Below are 12,092 nucleotides of genomic sequence, written 5' to 3' on the forward strand. Positions count from 1 at the left end.
TTGGTTTTATATCTTCAATATTCTGTCGCTTCAGCAAACTTTTGATACTACTATTCACCGTTTTTCAGATCATTTGTGTATGGGATTCCTTTGGTAAACATTTATTTCCATCCATTGTTTCAGACATTTAATCTGCAGAAAGAATTTCTCTCATACTCCGTGACGTGTTAATCTCTTATTGTTTAGAGAGAAATCTTGACAAAAGCCTTTTGGGAATCCCCATGTAATGCATTTATGTCTAAACTGCAAAATTTTGCATACTTTTAGATCTGAGAGTGTATTTCAGAAGTACCCTGACTCTTGTCTGGAGGAAACCTGGGCGACTACCATGCTGCTTCCTCTCCCCATATCCTATTTTGGAGTTGAAAAGAAACTCAGATGTGTGTACCGGAAATTGATTGTGTAATGTTTTGTCCCGGTCTTTGGTCTCGATGACTGTGGAGCAGGGAGAGATCCTGGGGGATACTGTGGCACATACAGGCCTTGCAGATTACATGTGCATCAACTTCATCACCTTTATCTAAATACTTGCAAACGCTCAACACTTTGCAAGGCATGTCTGTTGTATGCATAAGAAAAGAAAGAACAGTGAGACTAAGTCAAACAGAGAGAATTTAGCAACAGAGTACAACTGAGAGCCTCTGGGGTGCCTGACAGACATGATCACCTGTGTTTCTGAAAACGACACAGACAAAAAAACCCCCAACAAATCAAACCAAAGTAAACCATTTTTTTTCCATGGTTTAAAGCTGAGGAGACAAAAAATGCACTTATGGTAGTAATGCTAAAACAGGAAGATTACCTCACGGTGATTTAGAAGTCTCTCCAAATCTGCTGCCATCTGATTCTTGACACGCAGCAAAGCTGTCTTGTCTTTATTTAAAAGACTGGTAGAAAGAGGATAGGGAATGCAGTAATAGCAACAGATAATCTCTTTTAATCTTGTATTCTGGCTGAAACATGCATTTTCTAAAGCTAAATACTGGCAACAATGAAAATCTGCTCGAGTAATTGTATCAAATGATCCTTCTCTATGTTGAAGCATTAGAATTTTTATAAATGGGCCTGAATGCACTGATACATACAAAATCTTATTTTAGTCAAACAGAACTACTATTCAAAATCTTCATAAAATAAGGGTTTTTTTGATTCTCTGAAGGGTAATTTAAATTATCAGAATCTTCTATTATTATCTCTTAGTTTCTTCTAGGCAAAATGAGCTCATTTTATAAACAAAGTAAGGCTGCTTATATCTACACGTCTATATAAAAATGTGGATTTCTTTGTTGTATGCATCACTAGTAGCAGCACACACTGTTCTCTCAGTATCACCTCTTTTGATACTACTGTATTTAGAATTCAACAAATTCTACTGTATTTAGAAAACAACAAATACAAGGAAGAAAAACAACCAGCTCTCCCTTTTAGCTGTGTAGTTTCTGTACAAAATTGTACATGTATTTTTGCCATTTTTTATTTTACATTACAGGAGAATGCATGGGATCAAGTTTGTCTTGTGAACCAAGTATGAAAACAGTTTTAGCATGAAGTCATACTTTTATAGCACAATGTCAAGTTTCACTTTAATTGTTCTTTGTTTTCGTAGTTACAGAATATGAACATTTGAAATGTTTAGCATACACATTCTGATTCTAGGCAGCAATTCTAATATAATTAAATGTATTTTCATATTGAGCCCCAACATCAGTTTCCAACAATAAACTTCAGACTAATGCATACATAATGCCAGTATATAATCTAGTTTGTTAAAACAGCTGCAGAGAGTTTCTTGGAAGACCAATGTTATATATGCCATTATCATGACTTAACTAAATAGGTTGTACAATGTAAACTATAACATAAATCAACAACTACGCAAAACGCAATTCTGCATATGGAGTGCAAATATGTTGTACTGAATACAGGTCAGGAGTTCAAAAGCAAATGTATTAAAATTTTATAAATGGAATGGAGTAATTACATATGTTGCAAACATAATATTCCCCGTATTTAATCCAGAAATGATCAACAAAATAAATCAACCTTTTCTTTAATTGGCTGTGTATCATCCGCTTGTTTCAAATAAGCAACATCATCCTTTGCCCCAGAGATTTTCTGGCAGTTCCTTGCAAGCTCTGTACTGTAAATTATTATTGTCAATTCCTTCTAGACATTCATTAATTCTCAGAAAAATTGTATGCTTTGGCCAAATTACTTAGTTGTCTGAGTTATTTAAAAGGAAAGTAGTAACATTTATGAAAAACTACAAAGATGTTAATATTTTCAAGAGTTTTTTCTGTGACATTTTTAATCATGATGAAATTGCTGTACTATTTTTTTTCATGGGTAAAAAAAAAAAGGAAACTTGGGGTGTTGTAACTTACTGATATGTCAGGCTTTCTTGGATTTCTGTACTTCCTAACTGCATAAACCAATCCTTTTAGACAATGACTCACAAACTTATTAAAGAAGCAATAATAAAAGTTCCTTTATGCCTTAAATAGTGTACTGTATGAGCATAAACATCAGTGTTCATGACTAAACCAGAAGTTCATGCTCAAGGTTCAGTTTCATCTACAGAACAGAACCTGTTCTAGTTATACCTTCTGAAACGATATCACATGACTGATCCATGTGGAGCAGTCCTAATTTTCTTTGTTTGTGGTCAAATATAGGAATTAGACTGCTACGTCATTCAGTAACACTTGATGTGTTTTCTGTCATACATATGAATATACAATTACCAAAGCACAGGCAGACTTCAGGTTTAGTAGTTTTGCAATAGTTATGCTTTTTCATCATTGCAGATAGAAGGAAATAATTCATATACTTCTGAAAGAACACTGCAAAAGAGGCATATATACATTTAACAGAACAAGCAAGCAGCGTTACCAGACGAAACATTAATAAATTCACACCTGTAATGACCAAGTAAAGCAGAAATTCCTTCAAAAGTTCAATTTCGGGAGGAATACTGACCATTTCAGCCCCTGTTATAGAAACGTTCTGAATGGGCATCTTGGATTTCAGCAGTCAAGGAGGTTCTAGCCTTAAACTACCACTTCCACCAAACAGCAGTTTAAACTAATCCAGTTTTAATTGGCAGTGTAACAAATCAGAGAGCAGCTTTACAGTTCACTTCAGCTGATCTAAGTGCCTGCTGAAAGATCATCCTTCCCTAACCACATACTGGTAACCTGCTCTTTGCGTTGGTACTAGAAAACCTGTGACCACATGTGGAGGTCACTTCACTGATCTGGATGGAAGCTGGAGTCCTTTGAAGGTTATTGATCACGTGGATCACCAGAACAACTTGATTTACCATGTACAGTGGAAACCCACAGCTGAAGGTAAGGATGAGACTGCTCCATTTGGTGACAGTGCCTTAACTGTCTTACTATGATTCTGAAACCACAATCTATGAGACTGGACAAATCAGCTTCTCACACCTGAGCTCAAGGGTTTTAACTTTCATCTGAAGAGACAGGATCTTCTTGACCATCTTTAAGTAACCATACTTTTAAGTTTTCATGATACAGATGTATTAAAGTACTAGAGTACTAAACATTAAAAGAAATCTTCCAATGACTTGTTCTGGGGTGAAAACATGTGAACGCTTGGGAGAAATGGACTGTGTTGAAATGATCTAATATCCCTGGAGTTATTTAACAGCACAAACGGCTGTTTTTACACTGCGGGGCAAGTGTAGACCATGCTGTACTCCACAGTCCTGGTCACTGACTGCTCCATCCTGAGTGTGGAGAAGGTGCCCTTTGTGACACATCATATAACCATGGTCCCAAAAATCCAGGTTGGAGAATTAACTGAAAAGCAGTGCAGCTCCTGCTGCACTCTGCCTGAGTTTCCAGAAGAAACCAAAATGTCTGGAAGGAGATTCAGTTTCATTCCATCATGCTTTCAAAACCTAGCCAGGTATGAATTCAGGTACCAGGAATGCAGGACTTACCACAGAATACACTTGTCATATACACACACATTGCTCATAGCAACCACTGGCTTGTTTTGTTTCACTTTACTCAGGATCTAAAGCCAAGGTAGCTTGGATATCAGAAGTAAGACATTTTTAGGTGACTTGATTTTTCTGGAGAATGGAGACTAACATTTCCAAGTCTCAGACTTTTAAAGCCTTTTGAATTTGGGCAATTAAACCACCTTTTAAATCTCTGGTCTAAATATACTAGCTACTATCCTGTTCAGAAGCTTCTATTATTAGATGTTCTGGATAATATGCTTATGCTGGACACACTAAATAAACATGGTTTTATATATTACTGGTTTTTATTATTACTTCTGTTCAGTTTGAAAAAAAGTAGGTTTCTTTTTCAGTGAACTGTGTACCTCAAATGCTGTAAGAAATAAGGATTGTGCCTTTCTGTTAATTTCATGTTACAGCATGATGAAGTTGAAAACTGAAGTCCAATCCTGAGGGTTTTTTTTCCATTTTATGTTCACATACAAATATTACCATCAAAAAAATCAAACAGAAATAGTGTATGTGAAGGTTTTGTACATAAAACTGAATCTATAATATAGGCATATAGTGCAGCTATCCCTTCTCTGCAAATTACAGACGAATAGCTCAGAGCAGACAGCTAATTTTTAAAGTCTAAGTCAAATTTTCTTTATAAGTCATGCAGTTAGAGAGGGAGGTATAAAAAATTCTGCAAATAAAAGTTCTTTAGAAGAGAGAATACATGAAAAATTTGTGATGTCTCATTGTGCGGCTAAATAATGAACGACAGATCAGATTTTTAAAGGCATTTAGGAGAGTATTGCTTAATGGTTTTAATTGGAGTGCTTCAGGTAGCTTAAAAACTCATCCGTGTAGTGTCCATATTGAAAAGAAATTACTTTTTCAAATTGTAAAAAAAAAAAATAAACAAAGCAAACAACTTTTTAAAAGTTGTAATACAGGTCAGAAAACGTTCATTAGCAGAAAAAAAGAAATGTATTTCTACAACTTTTGTTTGGAGCATTTCTCAGGTAAACTGCAGTAGTGTTGGAATAGATGATGCATATTTCACAGGATGGTAATGTTCTCATAAAAAGCTCATTGCCCATTCTGTGATGGGAAAAACTCAGCTAACACTGTATGCTGAGCTTTATAATGTTTGGATGGCAATTAGAGAACCCAAAATGTTTAGGTAAGAAACATTTCAGTACATAGCTTCTTAGTAGGCAAAATCCTTGTACTGCTTCTAGATTTGCTGCACAGTTAGGCTTTTGAGTGCTTCTGGGTAAGTGAACCACTTTTAAAACCAGCCATTGGTACTGAGAAATTTGAGTAACTGCATTTAAAATAAATACCCTCTCTTTATGAATAAAGTCCTGTTTAATGTCTCCAGTTATTTATAAACCTAGATGTTTTTAGCAGAAAATGAGGTACTAAAACTACAATTACTTCACTACACACATAAGAATGAAATTCAGAGATTTGTTTTCCCACAGCATGACACAGTTATAAGGCATTTCTTTTCAAAAGGAGTGCTAAATATGATGTTTTCATTTCTGGTTAAAGAACTGTATGCTAGAGAGATTTCTTTATAGTAGGAAGGAGTCATCCTCATACATACCGCTGCTCTTATTAACTATTGCTATTTACTTTTATTAACGAGAGTGCTATGTGGACTAACATAAATGAGAGGTTACTTAGCAGAATATTTTGAGATACGCGGACCACCTAGAAATTGACCCCACAGATGCCCGGTCACTCAAGACCAGAGGGTTTGTATCCGAAGCGTATCTGCAGGTGTATGGCTCAGTGCACAAGCACAGGAGGTGTTCTGCTCCCAGGGCCACCTTGGTTCTCTCCATGGCCAAGTGCCAGCACACCCCGTGGCCTGCCTGGGAGAATTCTAAAGGGATGGGAAAGAGAGTGGTAGCGAACACACGTGTGGGCAACGTCTGACAGAGCTTTGATTACGCCTAAACAAGCTCTCCTTCTATCTCTGAGTGGTAATATAATTGCACCTTCACACCTCAATCTAAGCAGTAATGTCACACACCCGTAATAACCTGGAGATGGGTCCCTAAGTTGTTAATGCAAATAAGTGACAGCAATGACATTTACCCCAAGCACAATAGCTCTTGTAGTTCTTGGTGAAGGTATGGCTAAAGATCCACAGAGCTGTGTGAAAGGTGTCCAGATCAGACACACTTCTTGCACTACTCAAAGTAGCTCCAGCTCTGGTGGAATATACTTTAAGGCCTTGATTCAGTCTCGTACCTATTTTGACTATTCCTCTCCTTTCAAGGAGAGGTTGGATAGGGCTTTGAGCAACCTAATCTAGCGGAAGATGTCCTTGCCCATGGCAGGGGGGTTGGAACTAGATGATCATTAAAGGTCCCTTCCAACCCAAACCATTCTATGATTCTATGATTCAGTTTGACAGCTATTGTCACAAGCAACCTTGAGTACTATTTGAATAGTCCTTCCAAGTGAGGAAGACATTTTGATACGGAGGGTCTGAAAGACAGCCTTAGCTCTAGAGGTATGATGCTTAAGGATGAAGATGTGTAAGCTTCAGTAATCCTAAGTTAAAGTGAACTTTGAAGACCATGTTGGAAAGAAACTTAGATGGATCTGCAGGACTTCTCAAGAGTATTATATCAAAATGATCTACCTGAATCTGTCCCACTCCTCTTGTGGAAATAACTGCTGTTAGAAATGACACTTTCATAGAATGATGCAGTGTGGAGAATCCTGAACACATCTGTTGCCTGTCAAGGGACCACACTATAAGTCACTTTAGGCCATTTTGCATAAAGGCAGTAAAAATATGGCACAAGAACACCCACAGCCCAAAATAAGGAGATTGCTGTCATAGATAGCCTTCCTCATAGTTGCCTTCCTCTTGTGCTGATTTCATCAAGACTGTGTATTTCATCACAGAATCAAAACCACATCCAATAGCAACCAACAGCCTTCTCAATAGACAAAGGAAATACAAAGCACTGCAGGTTGCTGCAAAACATTTATAAGGTTGCAAGAAAGTACTGACTCATCATCCTGGGAAATCTGCTGGAACCTAACCACCCTAGGAGTATGTTCTAAAAAGATTATTGGCTGTCATCACTGTGCACAGAAGCCAATTATAGATTAAGTCTAAAAAAGTAAATTCACTTGCAAATTAGTCCTTGCTGATCCCTCCCCACTCAAGTTAAGTGAGAGGTGATAGAGAACACTGGCACTGATAACACAGATGTGACTGCTCTACTTAGGGAATCCATGATATACATAATGCAGAACCATCTCTCTTGATGAGCAGATGAGATAGAAACACAACACGAAAAGAACACTCCTCCACCATAGATTCTGCACACTAAACACAGAGGAAGGAAAAGCATGATCAAGCACAGGGTAGCTGTGAGGATAAAACTAAGTATTCAGTCTTGATTGTCAGGGTGCAGGCACATCAACATTATGTTAATTTGTCTACAATCTGGTACTCAAATATGAGATTTAAAAAAAAAGTTATATTCAAAAAAATCACTAGTATTTTTAAAGGTCTGTCTGAAAACAAGAATTCGAACATTATTTTTTCGTTAGCTGGTTCTTGTGAAATTGCTTTCTAGAAATAAAAATAATGCATGTATTGTATGTAAAATTTTAAAAAAATAACGTACTTTGTGTAACTGTAGCATAAATTAAACCTCAACTTAAAAAGGCTACTACAGAACTGCAGTATTAACTATTAATTATAGGTAATGGTTGAGAAAAAATATTTCATTTTGAAATAGCTTTACAAATATTAACTTTTTCCCTTAGCTGTGAGATACAGAGAAACCAGGCTTCATAAACCATATTTAGTGTTTTCACTACTACTTTTTTAAATAGCACCAACGTTATCTGCAGAATTTAGGACCCTCCTTGAGGAGCAGTAATTCTCTGAACTCATCCTCTCAAAAATATTCCACACACAAACCAACAAAATGCTGTTTAATAAACTAAGAAAGACGGATAGGAATAGTGTTCTAAATCTTTTGATCCAGCAGAGCTTCACTTGGCATATATTTGGTAGGGATTACCATTAATTTACTTAAATCCCATTCTGATTCAGTTCTGGAATAGCTGGGAGCTAGACTGGTCCACAAAGTAATGTGAAATCACCTAAAGGATATTTTAATTTAAAACTGTCATCAGCAGATTCCAAAAGGCTATCTATCCTCATGACAAAAGATTGCTGGAAAGTAATGGTTCTCTGCTTAGAAATCCTTTCCTCTAACCTTCCTCTCACTTGTGGGAAAGCAAAGGACCAACATTATCAATTTTATACCAGATTACGATTTCTCCTGTGCTCCAGGGAATATCAGCTAGCAATTTAGGACATTTGTTTTAAATGTGGAGTTATGAATAGCAAAATTAGGGACTACTGATATGTACCAAAAGCCCTAAGAAATTAGGCTGTTTCCAAGAATTTCACTGGCCTATGAAACTATGGCAAAGTTGAGGTAAAATTGTGATAAGGGAGTAATATTTTTAGTTTACAAGTAATATTGGAAACTACAGGAAAAAACTTCTTACCAAAACATTTAATATGCAAAGTAAGTGTTACTTTCTTGCTACAAAACCGTTAGGGATAAAAATACTTTTTCGTCAGACCACACTTTCTTTTACAGAAACACGGACTAGTGGTGAGCACACCCCAGCTCACCACAGTAGAGTACTGCTGGTATGTTTATCATGAATGCTCGCACTGTGGTGCAGATCCATTTTCTTCCTTAACCTCAGGCACTTTCAGATGCCAAAAATTCCCTTTATAGTTAATGGAGAGTAACAGGCATCTAGCAAATGACTCACTCCATCCAAAATCTGAATTGCTTTTCGGAGATGCCACTTCCTCCATGAACTACTAAGGAGAGCTGACATGACTAAGTTCCTAATTTAGGTGCCTTAATTTGTAGGCTAAATTTAGGAAGACTATCTGGGCATACAGATTATTTGTAATGAGCCAAAAAAACTCAAGGAACTCAATGTTAATAATGCATTTAAGTTCTTATATATTTTAATGGCATGAAATACACACTTTCAGAAATTACCTCACCTACCTACTCCCTTTTTTTCCTAGCTTTCGAGAGACTTTTGGACAACTATGTGAATAATGAAAGATGTTTTCATGTTACTGTAATCTGAAAATTGAATTTGCTACTGACCAATTCTTTGATGATTTTATTCACAATTGGAAAGTAAGAGCCTGCATATGTAGAGAACATTGTGATTTTTCATGTCCTGGAAAAATATAATTTACCTTTGAAGTTTTTCTTATAATTTATCAAGTCTAGGAAAATATTAAAACCACTTGATTCTGGAATAAAAAAAGATCTATTCTTACTGAATCAAAGTTAAGCCCAGTGAAAGATATCTTGTCAGGAAGTATGAATGAATATTTCAGTTTATTTATAAATGTATTGATTTATATATAGATTTACTTGGATAATAAGCATTTTTAGGTATTCCTCAAGGCATAACAAATACTATCCCAAACCATCGAAACACTCTGAATAGATACATATGTAAGACAGTATGTAGGATAAAGTATTTAGCTATGGTGACTCCTACTTTTTCTATTTTCATTGCTTCAACAGATTTGTTGGAAAAAACCCTGTACTTTTCATGTAATTGCTTCATAATACAATCACATTAGTGTGTCATAATTGTTACCGTATGCATTTCCTAAACCAAGATACCACATCAACACCTAATAGTTAAAAATGCTAATTCTTCTGTAGTACAGTGGCACACAGCTATCCACTTCCTTGAAAATCAAGGGGCAGATTATTTTATAACAGCTTACTTGGGAACCAGATGTTAAACATAGTTTATAAAGCTATACGATGGTGGGAAGTTGCTCACAGTGGTCAGAGTTCTGACAGCTGGATATAACAGCAAACCAGAGAGTCTCCACTAGAGGAAGTCTGCTCGAGTTATGCCTGAAATACCCTTTGCTGGTGGACTAGTCTATTATTTTTCTCTGACTTTATTTCTTTATTTTTACTTTTGTACATCTGGTGTGTCATTCTTTCCTTTTAGTCTTCTGAACTTTCCTCTACTTCATGAGACCTCTTCTCAACTCCAAACTCACTTTAAACTTGACTGTCATTGCTGCTTTTCCAAACCTAAAGCCTCTTTTTCTGACAGTATGAGAGAAATCACAGATGCTAGAGTTCCAACATAAAGATTGGACTTAGTCAATGATGGACTGTCAATGTCTCCTAATTTATGGACAATAACATAATTGTTTTCTAATGATAAACACATAAATGATTTTACTTTCAGTTTAAAATAAAGAAACAGTGACTTTAATTACCTGACATCTTTTTCAAGTTGTGTAATATGTTCTTTCTGTAGACTTATTTGAGAATCTCTCTGTTGCACCGTTTCAATGAGGTATTTGTACGGCTGTTGTACTTGACTCAACAAAGAATTTGCTCTGTCAAGCTGCCAAAAAAAGAAGTATTACTATTATAAATTTTGTAATTTATAAAGCACAATTACTTATTATTGAATTATTATTGGATATTTTGATTATTACCAATTGCATAATAATATAAACCCCAAAACTGTTATTTGACACAAAAAAGAAACAAAATACCCTCAAATTATTATCTAGTACACTATCCTCTCACTTTTCTGTTCTAACTGTACGATATTTTCACTGCAATCATGCTACTGCTCTCTACACTTCCCTAATCTGCATTTTCAAGAGTTTTAATGTAACAGCGTCCATTGATGAAAAAAAATTAGTATAGACAAGGCCTCTGTTTGTTCACCTTGTTGACTACAAGTGACTTTTTTAAAACAGTACACTATTACAATGGAATTTTCAGCTCAGAAATTGAATCTAAATAAAAACACAGTAATAATGGAAGAAAAGTCCCCTTTCCTCTAATCAATTACTGTACACAAACAGTGAAATCCAACAGGATGTTTACAAGAGTAGTATAAAATAACTGTCATACCCATAAGTAGGAAATAAACCTTTCTAGCCGTATCCCCTGAACAAATTAGGATCACTAGGTCTAAAAAGCTTGCATGATATGGCTTGCATCTTGAGCAATGTAACAAGATCATTCACTAAAATATGTACAGAATTAAGATCACACATCAAGATTTAGCAGTTTCAGCAGCTGGAGTACATATAAGTCAAGAATACCAACCAGATTCTTTAAAAAATAAATTAAAATCTTTTAAAGTTTAGATACAAACAGGTCTAATGGAATGAATTCAACGGAAAATCATTAAGCTTTCCAATTAGTTTATAAAATTTCTGACTAGATTTAACAATCTGCATTTGCCAAATCAGACTCAGGAGCCAGTTGTCCTATTTTGTGTTGTTCCAAACAAGCAGGGGAAAAAAAACCCCTTCCCAAAGACCTAGCCTATTTAAACATTTCAGGACTTTCCTAAAATCAGATTTTTCTCCTATTCGCAATTTTCAAAACATGAGACTGTGTTTCCTTCTTTCTCTGATTCCATTATATTTTTATTGCAGTTTTACTTCTGCCCTCTATACTCTGCCATATGTACAAAGAACTTATAATGTAATGGTTCACATTTATTAAAAAACAAAATATAGACAAAACTTTGCTTGCTCACCTTACTGGCCTTACTAAAAGGGGAGTTAACTCCACCACGTTTTAAAAAGTGAAATGAGAGACAATAACATTGCACTTCTTCAAATTAATGCAAATCCTTAAGTATTATTTAAATACATTAGTTCCTTCAGGAAATACCTATTCTAGTCCACAGTGAAATTCCAAGTTTATTGTAGAGAAGTAAAAAAGAAGAGGCAATCATCTTAGTGAAGAAACTAATTATCTTCAATAAATTGATAAGCAATTAAAAAAGCTATTATTTTTCTAAGACTACAAGGTATCAAAATAGATCTCTTTCAGGAAGACAATAGAGAGTCTTTACATGACAAACAGGCAATTCCAAGATAAGGAGTACTAATCTCTAGGATGGTCTAAAAATTGCAGTATAAAACCTTGAGGCTGCCATTATAGGAGAAAATTAATCCAACTGATCTTGTTTGGAATCCTGTTCTTGATAGCCTAAGAACTTTCAAAGG

General features: G+C 35.5%; 1 protein-coding gene across 1 annotated transcript in view; it reads right to left on the reverse strand.

Moving 5' to 3' along the window:
- The window catches only part of PIBF1 (progesterone immunomodulatory binding factor 1), a 138,632-nt gene that overhangs the window by 36,533 nt on the left and 90,007 nt on the right, over positions 1 to 12,092 (reverse strand). The window contains exons 14-15 of the mRNA XM_009323526.1: positions 10,329 to 10,459; positions 803 to 887 (exon numbers count right to left, since the gene is read on the reverse strand). Coding sequence (XP_009321801.1) covers positions 803 to 887; positions 10,329 to 10,459 — 216 coding nt within the window. The remainder of the gene's footprint in view (positions 1 to 802; positions 888 to 10,328; positions 10,460 to 12,092) is intronic.

This window comes from Pygoscelis adeliae, unplaced genomic scaffold (genome assembly GCF_000699105.1).
Source record: "Pygoscelis adeliae isolate BGI_AS28 unplaced genomic scaffold, ASM69910v1 Scaffold44, whole genome shotgun sequence".
Classification (NCBI taxonomy): Eukaryota; Metazoa; Chordata; class Aves; order Sphenisciformes; family Spheniscidae; genus Pygoscelis; species Pygoscelis adeliae.